At 42.2% G+C, this 24,936-nt stretch overlaps 1 protein-coding gene across 4 annotated transcripts in view; it reads right to left on the bottom strand.

Moving 5' to 3' along the window:
• The window catches only part of LOC107386332 (protein turtle homolog B), a 132,410-nt gene that overhangs the window by 33,508 nt on the left and 73,966 nt on the right, over window positions 1–24,936 (bottom strand). For all 4 annotated transcript variants that reach the window (XM_054730484.2, XM_015960643.3, XM_015960642.3 and 1 more), the window contains exons 13-17: window positions 18,232–18,407; window positions 16,404–16,630; window positions 14,190–14,274; window positions 5,674–5,838; window positions 241–286 (exon numbers count right to left, since the gene is read on the bottom strand). In XM_054730484.2, coding sequence (XP_054586459.1) covers window positions 241–286; window positions 5,674–5,838; window positions 14,190–14,274; window positions 16,404–16,630; window positions 18,232–18,407 — 699 coding nt within the window. The remainder of the gene's footprint in view (window positions 1–240; window positions 287–5,673; window positions 5,839–14,189; window positions 14,275–16,403; window positions 16,631–18,231; window positions 18,408–24,936) is intronic.

Here is a 24,936-nt window from a genome sequence, read left to right on the forward strand (position 1 = left end):
TTTTTTTCTCTTGTGAAAATAGAGTTGTTGTATTTTTTATTATTATTTATGTATTTATTTTTGCCTTTCTGGGTTGTGCAAAACAACAACAAAAATACTTCCATTTTCACAAGAGAAAAAGCGTATCTTTTAGGTCAGATCCATTTGTAGTCCTAACCAGCCAGGTCCTTGCTGTTTTGGACCGTGTATCACTAGCCGAATGTTTGGTGTGAGCGTACTGGTGATGTGTGGTTTACTCACGATGTTTCCATACTTTTTCTGCAGTGGGTAATGGAAAGAGGGGGATCTGGAACATACAAAACAGACAGAAGACAGTATTACTGTCTAAAGAATTTCAAATGGTTCACGACTACTGAAGAGAAAAAACACACTTATAAACATTAGTTAGGTCAAAGAGAAGATCTAAGTGAAAGAATGATTTCTTAATGGAATTATCAGGGTTTTCTCATTCAGAACAAAAAAGATTGATTTTGGAGATTTTTGCAGCAGCTCTGATTAAACAGTAGAGCTGCTGCTGAGTCCTAAACTGACAGGTAAGGCTTAAAAATAAACCCGGTTGACTACATCAGCTCCTCTCTGATGTCACAGAGCTTCTTTAAGCTTATACACTGAACAAACATGTAAACGCAACACTTTAGTTTTTGCTCCCATTTTTCATGAGCTGAACTCAAACATCTGAAACTTAGTCTGCATACACAAAAGACCCATGACTTTCAAATATTGTTCTGGAATCTGTCTACATGTGTGTTAGTGAGCACTTTTCCTTTACCAAGGGTGTTTCTCAATGCCAAGGAACCTTGCCTTGATGTCTTGGCCCCGCCCCGGTTGCCTAGCAGATACGTCATCGGGAGCTGCCAAGACGTGTTCCAGTGTTCATGTTTTACCGAGGCATGTGTTCTCCATTTGTTAGCCATTTAGCTAGCTGAGCAAGGATACACGGGAGATGACTTGTAGCCTAGAATTACCCAGAATGCACTGCAATATTTTCAAAAGGATGGTGGATCAGAAGCCGGCAGCTACTTTGGTTTAAAATTTAAAAGTAAGTCAACTAATTTTAAATGTTTTATTTTTTAGATCCAAAGAAGTTATCTGTGGTTGGTTGCTTAGTAGTTGCAGCTTCGGTGGCTAGCGGGTAGTAACTCACTTATATATTTAATTTAATAAACATATACACAATTTAAAAAGCAAAAGGTATATATTTATATTGAAACTAATACGTCTAAAATAGAACGTTATCTCCCGTGTCACGTGACGTTACGTGACCGCCTTGGAAGCCGGCGTCACGTGATGCAAGTCTGTTCCATTTAACCATTTTCTTTGACCAAGGAAGGACAGTGTCCTTGTAAGCAAGGCGCCTGGCGCCTTGACAGTGAGAAACACCCCAAGGTAATCCATCCCACCTCACAGGTGTGACATATCAAGGTGCTGATTAGACAGCATTAATAATGCTCAGACTTGGGCCTTAGACTGCCCCCAAATAGTGATGATTACAAACAGTGAGTAACAAAATGAAACAACTGAAGTTGTTTCATCTGTCTATAGGAGCAGAATAAAATAACATGTCTAAATTTTACTTATTCCAGTGAAACTATGTGACTCATTGGTTTAAAACGAAAACATCGTAAATGTTTATTTATACAACAGACACAAGAGAGAAGAGATTAGCTTGTGAGCAGGTGGTATTGCGGCCTAGTCCAGTGGTTTGTCTGAATAATGTGTTTAGAGACATTTTTATAAATGATAAAGATGTATGTATTTACATTAAACACTTGAAGGAGTGTAGATAGCACCTGAAAGGGAGTTTCTGATTACTGCCCAGGCATTTACAGACTGCCTAGGCAGATGGGTGTGTATGTACGGAGCAGTGATGGGTTTGAAGGAGGACAGCTGAGCCTGACAAGCTGGTGGTAAGATGGTCAGAAAGGTGAGAGAAGAGAGACCAAGGGTGGACAATTTACTGATCAGGGCCTCATTTTCTACACAAACATTGTGATTTAGTAAGAAAAGCTTGACTGGAAAATGTGGCAACATTAAAGGCACAGGGTGTAAAAGCATTGGACTCTTCAGTGCCACTCAGTTCAGAGTAGGTATTGCAGCTACAGAAGCCCAGACACATCAAAAAGGCTATGTGTGTATGTCTATTGCATCTTCCACTGCTTCCCTTGTCTGCTATTGTCGACTTCAAGCTTTCAATCCAGCAATCACGTGTAGTTAGAGCAGGGCAAACAACCCAAGGGCAGGAATCAGAATTTCCCCTGGAGATAACTGGCGTCATGCCCCAAAAAATATTTAGAGGGAGGAGAACTTTCATGTCAAAGCACAAACATGAAATGCAGAGCATTATATCTTGTATGTCCCTAAACAGCTAAGGTATTTCAAGATGGTGCATGACCATGGAGCGTCGACCACCGTCTATGTATACAGAAATGAAAATTTTCAAGCTAATGGGAATATTTTAGAATAGACATTGGTGAGGAATATTAATGTCTAAGGACACATTTGTGAACAGCTACACAGAATTTGACAGTAAATAAGTAAAATTATTACACGTGTCTTTAGGCAAACTCTGACCCTGGTGTGAGCACATTTTGGGGATGGCGAGAGTGGCAGCACAGGTGATAAGATGGTGGCATGCTACATTTATAGATCTGGAAGAAGAAGAAGAAGAAGAAGAAGAAAAGATCTTTTCTATAGCGCCTCTCAAGATAAAAATCACGAGGCGCTTCACAAAAACAAAAAACTTACAAATATAAAAAATTATTTAGAAAATGATTACACATGTTTCATATAAGCAAAAAGAGACAATTGCGATTAAAAATGTAAAGAAATAGAGAGAGTGAATAGGAAAGAAGGCAATCAGTGGATCATGAGGAAGGTGGAATAGGTAGGGAGAGCAGAACAAGGAGAGAGTGGTGAAGCCAGCTTTAACAGGTGAGTTTTCAGCTGCTTTTTAACCCTCTCAGGCTCAAAATTGGTTTTGATAAAAGGAAGAACAACTAAGTCCTTCAGGGGTGCTTCTGAGTTAAAAAATGCTCATGAAATACATATGTGGAGTAACCGGGTAGGTAAGTTTTAACGCTGCTAATCTGCAACACCTGCCTCCAGACGGTTAAAGGAGACCACTGAGTCAAAAATGTCAAAATGACTGTTTTTACATTCTCATATACCAGATGAGTTTCACGAAATACTTCTAAAAATGATTGAAGAACATTTAACGTACTTGCTCACCCTTTAACTTGAACTCTGTTTCTTTTTCATTTTTAAATACGTTTTGTCACATTGATTTTAATGTTCTTGCTATTCTTACAAAAGGAAAGCACATTGAATTGCCTTTATAAACAAAATGTGCTTTATTAAAAAAAGCTGCCTTGCCTTAACGTTCAAAACTTATTTAAAAAATTGCTAAAACCTTTCAAGTAGTTTATGTTGTGTTATGATTCATTTTCCAAACAAAGCAGCCCAAAAATTGTGTGTGTGTGTGTGTGTGTGTGTGTGTGGGGGGGGGGGTTATTAAGTGCAATGTGTTCCTGCGGTGTCCGTGAGGGCGCATGGGGTTGGTTAGGGTTCCTCCTACGTCTGTCACAGTGGTGGGTGGGGTTTGAGCGGTTGCGCTTTACCGACTTCCGCAAAGGTTTGTTACTGGAAGACAAGATGAACGGCTCTCTACAGGGACTCGGCTCTCATCATTCACTTTGAGAACCCGGTCAAAAGATTTGATTCATTAGTGAACGTCACACCACTAAAAATGATGATTTGGTTTATTAAGTTGAGCGACGCTCTAGCGGGTCTGGGGTTATTAGAGGTCAGACCTGCCATAAACACCGGCTGCAAGGAAAGCGACAGACAAGGAGAGAGACCGACAGGGAGAGAGACAGACAAGGAGAGAGACCAACAGGGAGAGAGACAGACAAGGAGAGAGACCGACAGGGAGAGAGACAGACAAGGAGGGAGACCGACAGGGAGAGAGACAGACAGGGAGGGAGACCGACAGGGAGAGATACAGACAGGGAGAGAGACAGACAGGGAGAGAGACAGACAGGGAGAGAGACAGACAAGGAGAGAGACCGACAGTGAGAGAGACAGACAAGGAGAGAGACAGACAAGGAGAGAGACCGGCAGGGAGAGAGACCGACAGGGAGAGAGACCGACAGGGAGAGAGACAGACAGGGAGAGAGACAGACAAGGAGAGAGACTGACAGGGAGAGAGAATGACAAGGAGAGAGACTGACAGGGAGAGAGAATGACAAGGAGAGAGACTGACAGGGAGAGAGACAGACAGGGAGAGAGACCGGCAGGGAGAGAGAGAGACAGACAAGGAGAGAGACTGACAGGGAGAGAGACAGACAAGGAGAGAGACTGACAGGGAGAGAGACAGACAACGAGAGAGACAGACAAGGAGAGAGACCGACAGGGAGAGAGACCGACAGGGAGAAAGACAGACAAGGAGAGAGACAGACAAGGAGAGAGACTGACAGGGAGAGAGACAGACAGGGAGACCGAAAGGGAGAGAGACAGACAGGGAGACCGAAAGGGAGAGAGACTGACAGGGAGAGAGACAGACAGGGAGACCGAAAGGGAGAGAGACCGACAGGGAGAGAGACAGACAGGGAGACTTAAAGGGAGAGAGACAGACATGGAGCGCAGCACAAAACTTGTGTTTTTAAAGAGAAACAGCTGGGGACAAAAATGTGTTCAAACTAAATCCCGGGGGAAGTCTGAAGGTTTGGAAGCCTGTGTGTTTATCGTGTGTTAAAAAAAATTAACTGCATTTAAGGGAATTGTTAGCGAGCTGTTAACACACATACGACTTTACTGTCGCCAGAATTATTTACTGAGAATGATTCTCTGTCCAACATCAGGTCCGTATAACCGGCCTTACCCTGTCTTCAGTACTCCTTAACTCATTCACTGCCATTGATGACTAAAGTCGTTATTTGCATTCGTTTTGGGCCGTTCCTGTAAAACAAAGTGAGGCGCGAACTGGAAAAGCGTCTGCCGATCACAATTCGACAACGGATTTTGAAAGAACGGATAAAGCTCGGAACACGCGGATTCTTCCTGATGTAAGAGGTTAGTCTCCGCTTTGTTGTGGTTGTTTTGGCGTCGACATCATCCTAGCGCGCAAAGTTCTGTGACTCTTAAAAAAATAGTAAAAACAGCGAGAAACAGCTGGCAGCGAATGAGTTAATCCACGTGCTCTGCTCTGCTGAAGCCTCTCTAAAGCTAACACAGCTTGACAAAATTCATGCTGTCTCGGTTGGCTTAAATAGATAATCGATAATATGATATCAACCATATATTACTGTGCATTACTTTATTTGAGTATTCATTAAGCATAACACATCCCAGAGTGCTGTCATCACAATAAAATGTTAATTTTTCCATGTACCCCCTGTAATGCTCTCACGGACCACTAGGGGTACGAGTACCCCTGGTTGGGAATCAATGCTATAAGGGATAGCAGCTAGAGGTGTAAACACATGTTGATGTGTTAAAAATAATAAATACATTCACTCATACACATCCATAAACATATAAATAAAAGTATAAATAACAGGTTTAGATTTGACTAAGAGGGACTATTTACATAATGTGAAGAAACGTCAAAGGTCCGTTTTTATTGTGATTCCTCTGATTGTCCTACAGCCTGTGGACAGGCAGGCCCAGCCTCACCTCTTTTTCTCTTGAGCTTCTTGCGACGCTGCTTGTTTACAAAGCAAGCAGCCATTGTACTAAACAGGACAGCTGCTGCCAGGAAGCAGATGGTGGCTACGATGCCAGCCACCACAGGCCGTGTCAGTCCACGCTCCTCCACCAGCTCTGGAGGGGGGAAGAAGTCTGTAGAGCAAGAGTCCAAAATTAATATCACTACAGCAGCTCACCTAAGGCATGATGGGTAAAACTGGGGTAAAGGATGTGTTGGCTTAGACGTGGGATTTCCTATGTATCAATAGGACATAATTAGCTAAACAAACTGCAGCTGAACAAACTGTGTTCTGTGATGGTTGTGCAGTGCTGCTACTGAACACAAGGGTCAACACACGAGTACATATTTTTGTATCTAATTTTTATTTATTTATTTATTTATTTTTACAAAATTAGGAAAACAAACATTGAAAAAGAAAACATTCTAAAGACCTTTCATGGACAATAAACCTGAAGAGTCATAGCAGAAGGTTAACAAGGTCCTGCCCTTGAGCCAGATGTAGGGTTAGTCAGGGTGTGAGTGCATGCTGGTCAAGCTTTTGTCCATAGGTCCATGTAACCTAAACCAATTACATGGACCTGTCCACCTGTGGACCTACCAGGTAGAAGAGGGGTATAAAACTGGTAAGTTTTGTATATGGACTGTCACCTTTTTGGAGGGGACAGATGAGATTTACAAGGTCACACACCACAGGACCATAGGAAAAGTCAACCCCAGGGCCCTCATGTATGCAGGTGCATGCACAGAGTCATGGCCTGCACAACATTCTGGATTCATCAATATTCATGCAAACTTCGTGTATGGTGTGGGCCCATTTCCACAGTCATGATCAATACTAAGGCTGAGGATACACTTGCTTTTTAACCTGGCATTGGCACAGGAAGCGTCTTGTTCACCTACTTGTTGCTGCATGTAGTACTGGAGGACTCTGCTAGGGGTCAGAGTACAGAACTCAGACCGAATAAAGTGCCGAATTTGTAGGGTATAAACAAAACAAACATGGCGGCAGTAGAAAACATTATCAGCTGGTTCATTTTGAGATCACAGCAGAACAAAAGACAGGTGCGGTATTATAGATGGTATGTAAGACCTCTAAACCAGACACAGCATGACAAAGGCTCCCCCTACTGGTTAATCACACATCGCACTGTCACATTAATGTCAGAGGACATGCACAAAGGACACTCCAAGCAAGCACAAGTTATGAAACTTTGGCTGAGTAGCGCTTGTTCCTGTCTCCAATGTGGTGATGCCTCCATGAGCCTGTTTGAGGCAAAAGTCCAGAATCTCAGAGGGCGCCTATAGACATCTGATTACACACAAGCAGGTGACCTGTCGTTTCAGGCCTTTATCATTTTTGTTTAGATTTTAAAAGATGACAATCTTTACATTTAGACTTGGCATACAGATAAAAAAAATGAATGCAGCAAAATAAAACACATTTTAATTAAATATTCATTTTATTATTTTACAAGCACAGAGACCCACATCAGATGGATGAAAGAGCCGACCCCTGACCTATACCAAAGTGGGTCTGGTAAATGTTGCTGGCAGTAAGTTAGACCTGTTACTGGTGAGGGTTGGACTCAGGGCTACCCTTTGCCAGTAACAACAACATGATTTCCTTCTTTTTGATTTAATGGCGGATTGCATAAACGAACCGTAACCTTTGAAGTCTCAAGGAATCTTGTGACCTCGCGAGTCAAGCGAGGAGCACAGCAGAGAAGCCGCTTCGCTGCTGAGACTCTCCCGGTGTGCACTGAAGTGCTGTGATTGTCGCGAGTACACCATTCCACTGCTGTTCCGCACCACTGATGCTTCTAGCGTGCAGTAGGGATCAGAGATAGGGTGAGAAGCTCGGAGTAGAGCCGCTGCTCCTCCACATAGAGAACCAAGTCTATCCTGAAATGCCTGGAGTTCACACACAAGTAGCAACCAGAGACTTATCTGAATGAAGAGTGCCAAGCTATGTTATTAGTTCTCAGTGACTTTTATTGCAATAGACATGTTTCCACTACAGGAACTTCAGGGTAGATGTACAGGAACCTCCCGACATGTCACCACCTGTCCGAGTCATCCAAACGGTCGTTTTTCGGGCCGTTTTCAGGAACCTTCTGAGTACCTGTTCTGCAGTAGTTACTCCGAACGGCCCGATGGAGTAGCTGAGTGGAACTAGGGCTGGGCGATATGGCCTCAAATGTATATTGCAATATAATCTGAAGCATGTGCGATTACGATATATACTGCGATATATTTTTTCCTTTGTTTGTATATGTCAAAATGACATGCTTTAAAAAATCCTCATATGGAAAATATATTGCAGCAGAATAAAGACGTCCAAAAAGTGTAAAATGCTCCTTCTCCTCCTGCTACATGCTTGCAGTCACTGCCATACTGTTGTTCCAATGTCGGCGCGGGTGCTCATCTTAGTTACATCATGTGTTATCGCGATATCGTGGTAGAGCCAAAAACTTATCATTACGCAATTTTATATCGTTTCTACCTTATATCGTTTATATTGCCCACCCCTAAGTGGAAACTCCCATTAACTCACGCTGATTGGTTGTAACTCAGTAGGAAATGACATCAGCAGACGTCCAAAACAACTGGCAGCAGTAAAATTAGAAGAGTAGCTGGTGAAGCGGAATGCAACCAAAAGAGAATAAGCACCGATCGCATTTAAAATCTAACTCCCAACACCGGAAAACTCGGTGGTCTGCCTGAGTGTTCGTGGCTCCCGAGTCAGGGGGCTTAAGATTTTTGGCGTCTGCCTGATCAATCCCGGTGGCTGTCTGGTGGGGTCTGGGTCCCTGGGCTCTGCTGGGTCCCCGGCCGGGGTGTTCGCCCCTGGGTCCCGGGCTCGGCCGGCTAGGGGGTGGGGAGACTGCGGGCGGGCCTGTGGGTTTGCCGCCGATATCTCCCGGGACTCTTCCAGCTGCTGGTTGTGGCCCCCCGGGGGGATCCTCTGCGCCTCTGAAGGGGGGCGGGGGCTTTTCTGGTCATAGTCTCCCTGGGTCTCCTGTGCTCTGGGGCAGCACCTGGATCTCTGGGACTTGGAGCTCCCTCCATCTCCTGCACATCTTTAGGGGGCATATCTGTGGCCCCTCACACTCTATTGGACGCTCTTATAGAGAAACCTTTCATAAACAAGCGTGTGTACACACACCGGTGCTCACATGGTGGAGTCATAAGTATGGACTTGGGCACGTTCAACACATGTCTTAAAGCTATGGTGGGCACTTAATGCACTGTGATTTATTATCATATGATTGTTCAGTTAAACAATGTTGATTATATATTTCTTCAAGTTGACGCAGTGATAGCTTGATCTTGTTGTATTGTTGTTGTGTCCCATTTATTTGTTTTTTTTTCTCTCTCTTTCTGCAGGTCTAGAAGCAGACTCTTGTTCATTATTGTTTATTTTTCTGGGATATTTTTGGACACTTTTTGTGGCTGATCAGTGACATCACTCACTGCAAAAGCAGTTGTCATATGCTGATGTCTGTGCAAGTTCTGAAAGGGCTGCATTTGAATGAAGACACAACAGCTGAGAGGACTGGGACATCCTATCTCCTGGTCAAGTTCCCCATCCCAGGAACTACCCTGGAGTTCTGGTGATGGAAACATGCCTATTAAGTGATGTCTCTGAATAAGGGGCCAGTTGGACCAGGCCCTACCAGATGGCGATGTTGAGCTCTATGCTTACTTAAAATGATGAGTGGTACAAAATTGTTTGTTTTGGGGTAATTTTGTATAAAAACCCATTCTACCAAGAATATTCTGGTATAATCATCTGTGTGTTTATATCTGAGATTTTGCCAGGTTACTCACTCTGTAGGTTAAATCCTCTTGAAAATTGGAGATGGGGCCACGTCTGTCCCAGAATTACTTTTAAACATGGAAGATCTGAAAGCGTAGTGCGGATGCTCAACTCATTCTCAACGGTAAGCCACAGAGCCCAGAGACTCCGGCCCCAAGCTCAGTTTCTGCGCTTCCCCAAGCTCTGGTCAGTTTCTGCGTGCCCACCTCCTGCTCGCCGTCTGGTTAGTTCTTGTTTTCTTTATGAGAGCACAGATGGCAAATATTCTGCTGCTTTTGACCCACCCTGTTCTTCTGATAACGACCCAGATTCCTTAACTTCTCAATTTAACGAGCACTGCCTCTCCATCCTGGACAACATCTGTCCTGTCACAACCAGATCAGTTCCTGAAGTGAACCCTACTCCCTGGTTCAATGACAGCCTTCGCAGCCTAAAGCGCCAGTGCAGCTAAATTGAGCGCTTGTGGAAGAAAACCTGTCTCCACGTCCATCGGCTGCACCTAAAGGATCTTCTGACATCCTTTAACTCTGCAGTCAGAGACGCTAGGGTTTCCTATTTTTCCAACCTGGTGTCCCTGTCACGATCTGCCCCTGCCCTCCTGACTGTGTATCTCTCCTGCCCTGATTAGTCCATATTGTTCTCACCTGTCCCTCGTTAACCTGCTCATGTTTTCCTAATTAGCCTTGTGTATTTATGCCACCTGATTTGCTCCTGTCCATTGTCGGATCATTGTATGTGCATGTCTCGTTTTGTCCTGTCGCTCCCGTTGTTATTAAACCCATTTTTACTTTATCCGTGCCTGCTCTTCTGCCTCCTGAACCCCCCACCACACTTGGTCCACCATCTCCACCCTCACAACATGACAGAATGATCCGACCAACCTGGACTTGTGGTGAGCTTAACGTCTGTTCTGGAGGATTTTTTTTCTCTCCCGTTTCAGCTGAGGGAGATTCCGGCCTGGAGTTGTGTTTCTTGGCGCACCCTACCTGTTCTCGGGGTGGTCGAGCCCTCTGAGGTGATCGTGGCACATCCTACCAGTTTCCGGGGTGGTCAAGGTCTTTTCTCCTCTCCTGCTGTTTTGCCCCGTCCTGTTCTTCACGGAAGCTGCGGATCCTGGAGTTTTGATGGAGGTGAAACCCCCTGCGCACGCCAGCGTTCTTCGGAGTGGCAGGGCTGGTCTTCCTGCTCTTTTCCTGCTTCCCTTCACCCGAGCCTCCGCCGATGGACCCAGCTGATCGTGATGTGCACCTGCTCCGACCATATGTCGAGTACCTGCCGCCAAGCTGGGCGTCCTCGCGTCGCTCCTGCTGTTTCGTCCCACTTCCTGGTCCACGCCTGCAGGGTCTATGCCTGCAGGCCCTTCACGCTGCAGTTCCTGCTGGGTCTTATGCCTGCTGCTGCAGTTCCTGCTGGGTCCCACGCCTGCTGCTGCAGTTTGTTTCCTTTCCAGTCAAGTCTTCGAGTCTCTGTTCCAGTCAAGTCTTCGAGTCTCTGTTCCAGTCAAGTCTTCGAGTCTCTGTTCCAGTCAAGTCTTCGAGTCTCTGTTCCAGTCAAGTCTTCGAGTCTCTGTCTCGAGTCAAGTCTTCGAGTCTCTGTCCCGAGTCAAGTCTTCGAGTCTCTGTACCGAGTCAAGTCTTCGAGTCTCTGTCCCGAGTCAAGTCTTCGAGTCTCTGTCCTGAGTCAAGTCAAGTGTTCCCAGTCTCCTGTGTTGTGTGGCCTTGTGGGCGTCTGGTATCCGCCCCTTAAGGGGGGGGGGGGGGGGTGTACTGTCACGATCTGCCCCTGTCTTCCTGACTGTGTCTCTCTCCTGCCCTGATTAGTCCATATTGTTCTCACCTGTCCCTCGTTAACCTGCTCATGTTTACCTAATTAGCCTTGTGTATTTATACCACCTGTTTTGCTCCTGTCCTTTGTCGGATCATTGTATGTGCATGTCTTGTTTTGTCCTGTCGCTCCTGTTGTTATTAAACCCATTTTTACTTTATCCGTGCCTGCTCTTCTGCCTCCTGAACCCCCCACCACACTTGGTCCACCATCTCCACCCTCACAACATGACAGTCCCAGAGCAAAGGGAACCCCAAGGTGCTGTTTAACACCATCAGCAGCATCGTCTCTCCTGCCTCTCCTACAACCTCCATCCACTCTGTTGCAGACTGTGAGAACTTTCTGTCTTTCTTTGTGGACAAAGTCAATAAGGTCAGATCTAGCAACTCTCCTTCAGCCTTATCACTGCCTCTCCCGACTCCAACCAGGCCCGTCATCCTAGATAGCTTTGCTCCTGTTTCTTTGCCTGAGTTAACCAAACTAGTTAACTCTATGAAGACCTCTGCATGCCCCCTCCACATCTTACCCTTATCTTTGTTTAAAAGTGCTTTTCAGTCCATCAGTCCCAGCGAGTTCTCTATAACTAATGCTTCTCTGGTTTCTGGTCAGGTCCCTGCTTACTTTAAAAATGCAGTAATCCACCCGCTTCTTAAAAAACCGAGTCTCGGCCCCTCTCTCCATTGCAGCTTCAGACCCATCTCTAAACTTCCGTTCATCTCCAAGATCTTGGAAAAGGTTGTGGCTAAACAACTCAGCTGCTCTTGATGAACATAACATCTATGATAGCTTCCAGTCAGGTTTTCGTAGAGCTCATTCTACTGAAACAGCTCTTCTTAGGGTTTCTAATGACCTTCTGACTCACAGTGATGCAGGGGACTGTTCTGTTCTGGTCCTGCTGGACCTGACTGAAGCCTTTGACACTGTTGACCATCACCTGCTACTGGAGAGGCTTAGAGACGGGGTAGGCCTATCAGGATCTGCTGTGGAGTGGTTCTCCTCTTATCTTTCTGAGCGATCCTTCTCTGTGGCTGTCTCCAAGTTTCAGTCCCCCACCACCTCTCTTACCCATGGTGTCCCACAAGGTTCTGTGCTAGGGCCTCTGCTCTTCCTTCTCTATCTGCTTCCTCTTCAGCACATCCTGAGCTCATTCAAAGGAATCTCCTACCATCTTTACGTGGATGACATTTAACTGTACATATCCTTTAATCCCCATGAGATGTCTAAGGTGTTACACACCTGTTTAGACTCCATTAAAACCTGGATGGCTGGGAGCTTTCTACAGCTGAATGAAGATAAAACTGAGATCCTCATCTGTGCCCCAGACAAGCTGGTTCCCAAAGGCAGAGACTCTCTTGGTCAGCTTGCTTTTCACACCAAATCTTCCGTCAGGATCCTTGGCATGACCTTTGACCCAGCTCTCACCCTGGATTCTCAAGTCAGTTCTCTTGTTCGCTGTTCCTTCTTCCATCTCAGGAACATTGCAAAGCTGAGTCCCATTCTGACCCGTTCTGAACTTGAGACGGTTCTCCACACCTTCATCTCCTCACGCTTAAACTACTGTAACTCTCTTTTCACATGTCTAAGCAAAACCTCCCTGAACCGTCTACAGGTGGTTCAGAATGCTTGTGCTCGGCTTCTGACCAAGTCCTCCAAACACACCCACATCACCCCGCTTCTCCTCCAGCTTCATTGGCTGCCAGTCAACTTCAGGGTTCATTTCAAAATTCTGGTTCTGGTCTATAGGGCCTTACATGGACAAGCATCATCTTACATTGGTGATCTTCTTAGTCCCTACACCCCCATCAGGTCCCTGAGGTCCAGTGATCAAAGCCTACTGGTTGTGCAGCTCACCAAGCTAAAGACCAAAGGTGACAGATCATCTGCTGCCGTGGCCCCCAGACTCTGGAACTCTCTCCCCCTGAGCCTGAGATCAGTGGACTCAGTTGACTCCTTTAAAAAGCAGCTGAAGACACCTGTTCAAGCTGGCTTTTGTATGACCTTCTTCACCACTCTCTCTTTATTCTGCTCTCCCCACCTATTCCACCTTCCTCAGGATCCACTGATTTCCCTCTTTCCTGTTCACTCTCTCTCTTTCTTAACATTTTGAATCACAATTGTCTATTTTTTTGCTCATTTAAAATATATTTTAACCATTTTCTAAATTCTTTTATATTTTTACATTTTGTTTTTGTGAAGCGCCTCGTGATTTTTATCTTGAGAGGTGCTATAGAAAAGATATTTTCTTCTTCTTCTTCTACTTTCAGGTCATCCAGTCAGTATAACGGAAAAGTACACGTGAGATTATGTTTATGTTCTGTGCAACAACAGCAGCCATGTTGGTTTTGCTGGTTAGAAAACAAGAAATAACAGAAACAATGAAGAGAACTTCGCCCCTTGAATAACAGAGATTAAAGTGGAGGTCTTTAACGAATATTATCAAAGGGCAACATTGGCACTGAAAATAGGAAGAGGAGGTGGGTGGATAGGGGGTTAGGGGAGCACCAGAGAACCAGCTAATGGGAAGTTGCTTTGCTAGAAAGATTCCACCAGTTGGGTATCACTGGATTCAACTTTTGGGATTATTTGATTTTAGCAAAGGAGTTATTGAAAGGCATCTCAAGACGAAAGATCAATATTTAAGAACTGAAAAACACAGGTGAGGGATGAATGCTGTTGAGTCGTTGTGCCCCACCTAACTTATGCCAGAGACACTGCTGATTACATTTAACAGCCATTGCAGCCTAACTTGTTACGTAGAATACACATGTATATTAGTGCATCAGTCTGTAACAGGACTGTGTATTATATGAATTATTACTCATGTTATGTAAAGCGTACCTGTGCTGGAGACTCCAACTATATTACTAGGTCCGCTGATCATGCCATCCATTACAGCCATGATGCGGAACTCATACCATGCCTCCTAGGAAAAGGGAAACAAAGGAATTAGCAACATTTATAAATCATTGTTTTAAATGAGCAATTAGTAAGAATTCTATAGTGAAATAACCACAAAACAGTCTAATGTCTCAATTATGTTGGAAGGAATGTTATACTGAAACAGTTTTCATTCTCAGCCGGCTGGAAGGTGGTCAATTTAATTCCTTACAAAAAAGAAAAAAAAAGCGAGATGTAGTTACTGTTTACAGTCAGTGAGTTTGTGAGGTTGCCATGTCACTGGTTGGCTAATGCTGTAGCAGCAGCATTTATAATTTGACACCAGCAGGCAAAAAGCTCCAGAGTTTTTCGCAGAAACAAATAAAGTAAACAAGAGCGACCCAAAAGTTATTTCTTGAACCCCTAAGAAGCCCCGGCATGTTTTTGTTTTACTCTAATATCAGGTGAAGCAGACTAAAGGCTAACATTAAGCTAACAATGCTAACAATGACTTAGAAGTATATAGTAGTCTCTAAAAATATGTCAAGCTACTTCTTCAATTACCAACAATTCTATATCAGAGTCAAATGTATGTGTTAGGTAGATACTGAGTCATTTGTGATGTTTTACTTCTTTTAATGAGTTGTTCACAAAAGCAAGACAGCAAACAACCAGACTTCCTCTAATGCCGGAGACAAACTATCATAATAAGTGTAGTGAGTGCTCCCTACCGTAAAACCCCAACAGTGTTAACACCAGATATGATGGTGTATTTATCTACTTATCATCTTACACTATGTATGACTCGTCTCCACTTGGGATTCCCTAAGTGTGGTGCGCGCACCCCTGGGGGTGCAAGAGCTGCCGCTAAGGGGTGCGCAAGGTGAAAAGTGTAATGGCTGCAGAGCTCAGAGAAGTCTGTCATATGTCACCATTAGCGTGGCCAGAAGCTCATTTGTGGATGGGCCTGAGAAAAAGTAAGTGGGTGCAATAAAAGTAATTGAAAACAAGTATATTTTGTGTGTGTGTGTGTCCTCCTCCGCATGTGCCCTAGCTTCAATAATGCGCCGAGCTTCAGCGCTCTGACCTGCGCACGCTGTCAATAGCAAGATATGTTCCGTATTTGATCATTTTTAACAATGTTGGAGAAATCTGAAGGTGGTGAGTCATTCTGGCAGATTGTAATTAACACCCTGTCTCATGCAGGTGTTCTGACATTGTGAACCTCACACAAAGAACATTGTGGATGTAGCCTAACTAAATAAATCAAGAAATGATTCCCATCTGAGCATTTTAGCATTATTATTATATTAGCACACTGACTCTGGGACAGCATCCTAAACATGTCAGGCTATTAGCGCGCTGAAGATCTGAAGTTCAGAGTACGTCTGTCAGAGGTCAGACGCGTTCCAGCGGAACGGCTCACGGGTGCACATGTGAGCACATCTGGACTGGGCATAAGTAATTTTACAACATTGGTTTAAATTGCGCCAATAACGAGGCGCAGTGGCTGGAGTGGCTCATGGAGCGGCTCATGGAGATATGCCGCACGCACTCACACACACACACACACACACACACACACACACAGATTCAATAAGCGCATGCTGCGCAAACTCCGGCGCTGCACTGCGCCGCGCCATCAGACTGAAGGCAGAAATGAGCGTTGCTTCCTCCGTGATAATGGTCGGGACATAGAAGGGGGTGCACGGCTAAATACATTTGGGAACCGCTGATCTAGAATCTTCTGGTGCTGATCTGTAACTGGGAACAGCCATGAAGCTCACAGAACGGAAGTGAGAAAGTAATTTTTTGCTTAGGAAAACAGGCTGCAGTAACCACTTTTGACCACAGGAGGTCATTCTTGCTTCAGTCTTACATATTGCACCTTTAAAGGCTTTAAACATGTAATCAATATCTACTTTCAGCTTAAAATGCACCATTTTTACATGACTGTCAACGTCAAACAAAGAAGCTCATATCTCTAAACCAAATCACACTTTTTTTTCACAGCTTCAGCTTGAAATTGTCTGGGTTGAACATTATCATTAATACCCAAACCAAAATAAGCTTCTTCCCCCACTATGTTCAAAACATGTTACTCAGAACCAGAAAGATATAGATCTGATTTGATTTTACAAACTTGAATATCATTTTAGCATCACTGTATCTCACCTGCATGAGATCTCGAGCAAGCAGTTCCAACTCCCCAGCAGGAATGCTGTCATCCAAGATGTCCCATCGCTCCCCCAAACGGAACTCCATCACATAATGCTGGATAGGTGCTGTGTGATTGGCAGGTGGGATCCAGGTGAGCAGGACACCCTGATGCGTTCGATTGGCTGTTAGGCACCGTGGTGGAGTAAGCAGCACCAATGGTTCAGGGGTACTGGTAGGAAATACTGAAAGATCACAGGGTTGGGACAGTGTGTGATTTGGGTGCTCAGGACATTGTTTAACACCAGGAAATCAGAACTGCTGCATCACCATCATGCTGATAAAATCCACTCCTCCCATGATATCTTAGTTTCATTTTCAATTATTTTGGGCTAATTTCCTTTTGCTAAGGCATCTATTTAGTTTTCTCAACGTTTTAATATTTCTGAAACATAGGCAGAAACATCATCATGATTGTCCTTAAAAAAATATGAACTCAAATGTATATGCACACAAAGCAAATTAACTACAAATCCCAAAATGCTCCTGAGCATTTATGTTGTATAAAGCTCAGCATTTAGAGCACTCTATCCACCTTATTTTTCATGTTTTTTAAGGAGAAATGATGATGGTAGCAACATCCAATGACATACTGGAGCTAGCGCATACCCATTGGTTTACATGGTGAGATTTTGTTGCTAGTAGCAGTTTATTAGAAAATTTAAAAAAGATTAAAACAGTTTTTACCCCCCAAAAAATGTGCTCGCTTGGCTCGGGAAGATGTTGCACTGTTTGCGGTGGTATTAACAACCAGAGAAAAAAGTAGCTAAAATGCTACTGTATGTTAGCTTTGGCCAGATTCTAAGCTCTTCCTCCCACACCTCTAGTGCAGTAAGCAGGAGAGTAAAGGGGTCCCGTTTGAGCTGTGACAGCTGGTGCTTCCACGTTTTCCATCTCTAAAAGCTCATAAAAAGAGGATTCACACGAAGGGATCGGATCGCATCGTCTCAATGTAAACTAACGCGGACCAGAAGTTGCTACCATCCTTCACACAATGCCTGATGGGCTGTAGGATTAATGTGGATAGCTGGCTGTTTTCGTTTAAAGCTATCATGCTGACTATAATCTGACAAACTGATGTTTGAACTTTTTAAACACCAAGGTAGAGAACACTACCCTCTGGGCTCTTTACAATCAGCTAACCATACTGCTCCAGATCTTTATGTTCATCAAGTGAGCATCATGCAACCATCACACTGTAATGTAAAACTGATTCAGTCCTGGAGAATGTCCACAACTACAACTGTGAAAATAAAGAAGCCTTTAAAGGTCCTTAGCAGATCTACAGCTTTAAAAAACATATGTGACAATATTAATCTCCATCCACTACAACGTGTATACCGGCATGAATTTGAGTATAACATTAAACATGAAGTTGTGGTGATTATTTAAAAATGTAAAACTCCTAATTAGTCTATGATGCAAACACATAAATTAGAACTTTGAAAGTCAGCTTTTTGTAGTCTGAGCTCTATGAGCACAGTCTAGATGATCCTTTTAACCCAAATGTGTGTGATGTTTTCTCAGTGAGGTGAAATATTATTAGAAATGTGCATTAACATTTCTCACAGGCATGTTATTGCCTTATAAAAAACTGTGAAACTGCTTTCCTTTGTGTTTGGGTTTACACAATACTGCTTATTAGAATGAGTAATCTAGAGATTAAGTTAATATGTTTGTTACTACACTTAAACCTCACAAGCTTGTTTAAAAAGTCTATCTTTATAGCTGCCAAAGGTGTTTAATTATTGGCTTTCTTTTCTAGTTGAGCAGCACTGGTACTCACCTAGTGTGTTCACAGTGACAACCTCGCTGAAGGGGCCTTTGCCAAGCTTGTTTTGAGCCAGAACACTAAACTGGTATGCTGTTTCTGGCTCTAAACCAGGCACTACCATCCAGTCTTTGCCTCCAGGCACAGGGATGGAAACCCAGTCATGTGGACCTAAACGCTCCCTCTTCAGCCTGGATAGAATTCAAGGTGAGATGTGAGTTAACAAGGTTTGTAAAAGATGATTGAAAATATGAGAATGCCTTGGTATTTTAGGAAAAAAGTCCTCAACCTAAACACAAATAAATTAGATGTTATATTGGCAGTTACTGAAACAGTGAAATGTGTTACTCTAGGCGTTGTCATGAGACACACCATGCCGGTAAATCTGTGTAAAACTACCACCGCGGTGTGTCTAGCAGCTTGTAAAAAACTTAAGGAGTGCGGCTTTAATCGCATTAAAAGCAAGTTACAGTATGTCCAAGATAAAAGGAAGTCTGTGACAGTGCAGAGAGCACCCCCACCCCCCTGTTTTTAGATAGGATACCAGAGGGTATGTTCCACTTATAAGAACTCACATAGAGGGCACAGGTTTGGGACTTGGCCTAGTAATTGGTGGGTTGCCGGTTCAAACACAGGCTCCATCAGTTGTTGCGTCTTTGGGCAAGACATAGCAGCCTTGCTACTGTCTGTGTGCCCCAGGGCCGCTGTGGTCTTTATGTAGCTCATTATCATCAGTGGGTGAATGTGTGTGTGTGAATGACTGTAATACAAAGAGCTTCAGAGTCCCTGACTTAGAGAGGCACTATACAAATGTACAACATTATATTATTAAACAATCTTCTGCTTCCCTGGAAAGGTCTACTCCAAGGTTCTGGAGAAAAGGGGCCAGTAAATAGTTGAATTTTGGATTGATGAGATATAGTTAGCTATACTGGAGCAGTATAACTATAAAGCCTTGCCTGATACCAAAACTTTATTAGAAATATGTTCGGATAAATGGCGGACTTCCGATGACGTCACCGTAGCAACCGGTCGAGCTTTGACCTGCTCCTGTTGGTAACTCAGCTAAATCCTTTAAATTAAGAAGAAACGCCCCAAAATACGACAACGTAATAAGCGTTAGACCCACGATGCCTGGACCTGGTAAAACTACCAAGGAGAGGACTAAGTCAACCACACAAACCAAGTTATCGGGGTTTAGCGGTGAAGCTAACGTGTCCGAGGCCTGCGCAGCTGACAAGCCAGCCAGCACGAGTGAACACGGCCCCGCGGATAATGACAAAATGGAGGAGAGGCTGCAGCGTGCCATACGAGAGGAGTTTGCAGGTATTGAAAGCAAGCTTGCAAACACGCAAACTGCACTTTGGGACAAGCTGGAGGGCGCAGTGGCCAAGTTTTCCAGTAAGGCAGATGAGGTTGTGGCAGCCATGAATGAAATGCAAAAAAAAGTGTCTGAATGTGTGGGGAGAGTGGAGGAAACGGAGAAACGCATTTCAAATGTAGAAGATGAGCATGTGGTGATGGGGACCACCATTTCAAGATTAGAGAAAGAAAATAAAGTGTTGATGGATAAATTAGTGGATTTGGAAACCAGATCCCGACGCAATAATCTCAGGTTGGTCGGAGTTCCAGAGGGAGAAGAGGGTGCGGACGCCTGTGGATTCCTGGAAAGCTGGATAACGGATGTATTGGAGTTGAATACAACAAGGAGCCCTCTGGTCATTGAGAGAGCACACCGCATTGGCCCAAAAAGAAAGCCTGAGGAACCTCCAAGAACATTAATTATGTGCTTTCTTAACTATAAACAGAAAGATATGGTGATCAGAGCAGCAAGACTGAAAAAAGATATTTTGTACAAGAACAAAAGGGTGAGATTATACGAGGACGTCGCCACAGAGGTGCACAAACTACAGAAGAAGTTTGGGGTAGTACGACAACAACTCTGGAAGATGGGACTGAGGAGTGGCATCATAATACCAGCTAAATTGATAGTAACATACAAGGAAAAAGTCTACAGATTTGACACGCCAGAAGAAGTCCAAGGTTTCATAAAGAAGGTCCAGGAGAACAAGAGATGAGGACGATAATATAAGGTCTAACATTTTGGGGTAATGATTCATTTGGAAAAAGATATAGTTAACTTCATCAAAGTAGAAGGTAATTAAGAATAAAGCGATTTTCTGTTTTTTTTTTTTTTTTTTTTTTATCTGCACAGTTAACTAGATAGGAAGAATGATAATTTTCAATCTTTTATATTATACTACTTTTTTACATTTCATTTTTATTTATTTAGTTATTAATTACGATTATTATTTTTTTAATTATTGAATTTATTCAATTTTGTTTAAAGACAGTGAAAAGTAGTTAATTATTAAGGGGCAGTGGAATATTAGCAAAGCTTAAGGATTCATTAAGGACACAGGGAGCAGGGAAGAGCTAGGCATAATGCCAGTCATTTAAGTTAGCAGATCTTAAAACGGGGATCTGTACATGGTTAAAGTTGGAAGTGGAACATTTGAGTGGGTTACCCAGAAAATGGGTGGGTGGGGTTTTTTGTGTTTTTTCTTAAGTATGGTTTGTTAACTTAAAGTTCGTGTTTTGTGTTCCGTTTTGTTCGTACTCTCAGACGAATTTAAGCATTTAGAAGTGCATGTGAGGTGTGATGACTCGGGAACTGGAAGTTAAATGTACCTCTTGGAATTGTAGAGGCTTAAAAAGTACTAAAAAGATTAAGCAAGTAATGACCAAAATGAAAGATCTGGAAGCTAAAATAATTTTTCTTCAGGAGACGCACTTGCTGGAGGAGGAACATATTAAGGTTGGCAGGAGGTGGCAAGGTTCCTTGTATGCAGCATCATTTAGATCCAATGCTCGGGGAGTAATCACATTAATACATAAATCAGTACCTTTTCAGGTTAAGAATGTAATCAAAGATAAATTTGGTAGGTATTTGATCATCCAGGGATTACTTATACAAGAAACCATTAACTTAATTAATGTATATGGACCAAATACAGATGATGATGCATTTTTACTAATCTTTTTCTCACAATTTCATTACTCCAAGGAAAATGCATCATAGGAGGGGATTGGAATTGTGTACTGGATCCCTCTAAGGATAGACCAACTGGGACTGATCAGGCCCATAACAAAAGCCGAAAAACAATTCTTAACTTCATGAAGGAACTTCAGTTGATTGACATCTGGAGACAGTTAAAACCTGACGATATAATTTTTTCCTGCCATTCAAAAACATTTAATACATATTCCAGAATAGACTATTTTTTAGTATCAGCAAGCCTACTATCAAACATAAGGACATGCTCATATGACAGTATATTACTATCGGACCATGCTCCCTGCAATATCATATATACACATAAAAACTTAATAATGGAGCGTAGATGGTGTTTACACCAGAAATGGCTGAATGATGAAGAATTCCTCACTTTTGTAGAAAAAGAAATAGATGAATATTTTACTATAAATGGTTCACAAACATCAGCTAGTATTAGGTGGGAGGCATTTAAGGCATGTTTACGGGGAGTTATAATTGCATATACTTCATCGAAATCTAAAGAAAAATGTAAAACAAGACAGCAAATGGAAAAGGAAATTAAAACTCTAGAGGAACTAGTATTCAAAAGTAGAGACCCAGTAACAGAGAAAAAATTGCTAATACTAAAAGCACAATACAATAAAGAATCGGCAGATAGAGCGGCTTCGAACATCTTGAGATTAAATCAGTCTTTTTATGAACAAGGAGAAAAACCTGGAAAAATATTGGCATGGCAAATTAAACAATTGGAAGTGCAGAAAAATATAACATCGATTGTAAGCAGCAAAGGGGAAATGATAATAGACCCGATGGAAATAAATAAGGCGTTTAGAAACTATTATGAAAAACTTTATGAATCTCAGGATAGATCAGATCAAACCTCCAGAAATGCGTTTCTGGATAAAATAAATATTTCTACTATTGCAGATGACTTAAAACAACAATTAGATGCAGAAATCACCGAAGGGGAAATAAGCAGGGCAATTAACAGTATGAGTTCAGGTAAAAAAGCGGGACCAGATGGATTTCCAATTGATTTTTATAAAAAATTTAAAAGTAAATTAGTGAAACCATTATTGGAAATGTATCAGGAATCATTACACAAAGGAAGTCTTCCTAAATCAGTAACGGGTTCGCAAATCATTTTGCTACCTAAGCCGGGAAAGCCGAGTAATAAATGTGAAAATTTGAGGCCGATAAGTTTACTCAATTCCGATATTAAGGTGTTAGGTAAAATATTAGCTACACGTTTGCAAGGTACTCTCCCCTCAGTAATTCATAGAGATCAAAATGGCTTTATATTGGGACGCCAAGGTCTGCATAACGTAAGAAGAGTCTTTAACATTATAGACGGAATAAACAATTCGTCAGAGAGCGCCTTACTCTCGCTGGATGCCGAAAAAGCATTCGATAGGGTCGAGTGGCCCTATCTTTTTGATGTTCTGACTAGATTTGGGTATGGAGATGTGTTTCGAAGATGGATACAATTATTACATTCAAATCCAACTGCTGAAATCTTGACAAACAAAAATGTCTCTGAACCAATAAGGGTGAAACGGGGATGTCCACAAGGCTCACCGATAAGTCCATTGTTGTTTGTATTAGCTATGGAACCCTTTGCTATAGCCGTACGTTCGAGTTTATCGGTGACAGGAATTATGGTGAATGAAGTAGAACATAGGATCTCGTTGTACGCTGATGATGTAATAGTATATCTCTCAAAAATAAAGGAATCAATACCTGCTCTGCTTAGATTGATAGGGGAGTTTGGTCAGATATCAGGATATGTCATTAATAAATCTAAATCATCCGTTATGTTGCTAAATGAGGAAGAAAGGGACAACCCACCCACAGTAACATCCCATTTTAAGACAGTAAGGGACTTTATGTATTTAGGGATACGTATTTCGTCTAAACTAAGTGAGATTGTGGAAAATAATTATGAAAGACTTTCTAAAGAAATAACAGAGATAGTGGACAGATGTATATCTCTACCAATTTCTTTAATGGGTCGGATTAATATATACAAAATGAGTATACTGCCAAAGGTGCTTTATGTGTATCAGAACATCCCCTTGCCACCTCCTGTGGATTGGTTTAGCAGGATCAAAAAGCTTGTTCTTGGTTTTTTATGGCAAAATGGGAGACCAAGGATAAGATTGTCATTGTTACATCTACCATACAATGAGGGTGGTGTCATGTGTCCAAATATTGAGTGGTACTACTGGGCATGTCAAATAAGGTCTATAAGATACTATTTTGACTTAAATAACGCCCCGCAATGGTCAGAGATGGAAAGTATGAATTTGCATCCACCATTACCATTATATTTTTTCTCAGACACAGCAGTAAACTTGATTAGAAAGGCAAAAAACCCAATGGTGAAGAACATGGTCAAAGTATTGTATGGTGTAAAAAGATATATGAATGAACCTGTTGTATTGTCACAGTTTACACCAATGTGGGGAAATCAGAATTTCAGACCAGGAAGAGAAGATACAGTTTTTAAACAATGGTCAATTAAAGGACTTCAAAAAATCCAAGATTTATATCCAACAGACTCTCAAGAAATGATGTCCTTTGATATGCTTAGACATAAATATAATATTGATAGAAAGCAATTTTTCAAATATCTCCAAATAAGAAGTTACATTCGAGCAAATCAAAATAATACCTGCACCAAACCACCAAAATCAGAACTGGAAGAAATAATAAGTAAAAGCAGTTTGAAACAAGGGGCAATATCAGAAATATATAAATTACTTAGGTCCAAAACATCTGAAAATTCGTTAGGAAGAATGAACGCCTGGAAAAATGATTTAAAAAAGGACATAACCAGGGATCAATGGGAATTGGTTTGTACAAAAGCTCATAAACAAACAATCAATTCTAGACTAAGGTTGTTGCAATACAAATGGTTGATGCGAATATATGTTACTCCCGAAAAGTTGAATAAGTATAACCCTAATATACCAGACATTTGTAATAAATGCAGTGAAGGGAAAGGTGATTTTTGGCATTGCATTTGGGGTTGCAGGAAGATAGGATCCTTTTGGATTGCAGTAACACAAACTATGAAACAAATACTATCCAAAGAGATTGTTTTGGATCCCTGCTTTCTTATTTTGGGATTGTATCCTGAAAACATGAGGTACACAAAAAGCGACAGAATGTTTATTGATATGGGTCTGTTACAAGCAAAAAGATTAATTGCTTTAAAATGGAAAAGAACAAGGGAGCCGAGTATCACACAGTGGATAAAACAAATGATGGTGGTTTTGCCAATGGAGCGGATAACATGTATACTGAAAAAGAAATTGGATGTTTTTGAGAAGGTATGGAGACCGTTTGTGAACTTTGTAGAAGGATTTGTATTAGCTGAGGAGGATGAGGACTGAGGACAATGACATTTGTTTTGAGATAATGTCAAATTTAGGCCTTTAACGGAGTGATAAATCGACTGTTTTGTTTTTCTTTCTTTTCTTTTAGATGTCTGAGAGGAGAATATGTTCATGTAGTGTTTAGTGTGTTGGAATGTTTGCTAGTTGCTAAAATGTAACAAAAAAATAAATAAAATAAAATAAAGATATTGTTGGAAAAAAAAAGAAATATGTTCGGTTGTTTTAAAGCCCAACGGTCACAGAGACAGAAATAAAAGAGAA

Source organism: Nothobranchius furzeri, chromosome 10 (assembly GCF_043380555.1).
Source record: "Nothobranchius furzeri strain GRZ-AD chromosome 10, NfurGRZ-RIMD1, whole genome shotgun sequence".
Lineage (NCBI taxonomy): Eukaryota > Metazoa > Chordata > Actinopteri > Cyprinodontiformes > Nothobranchiidae > Nothobranchius > Nothobranchius furzeri.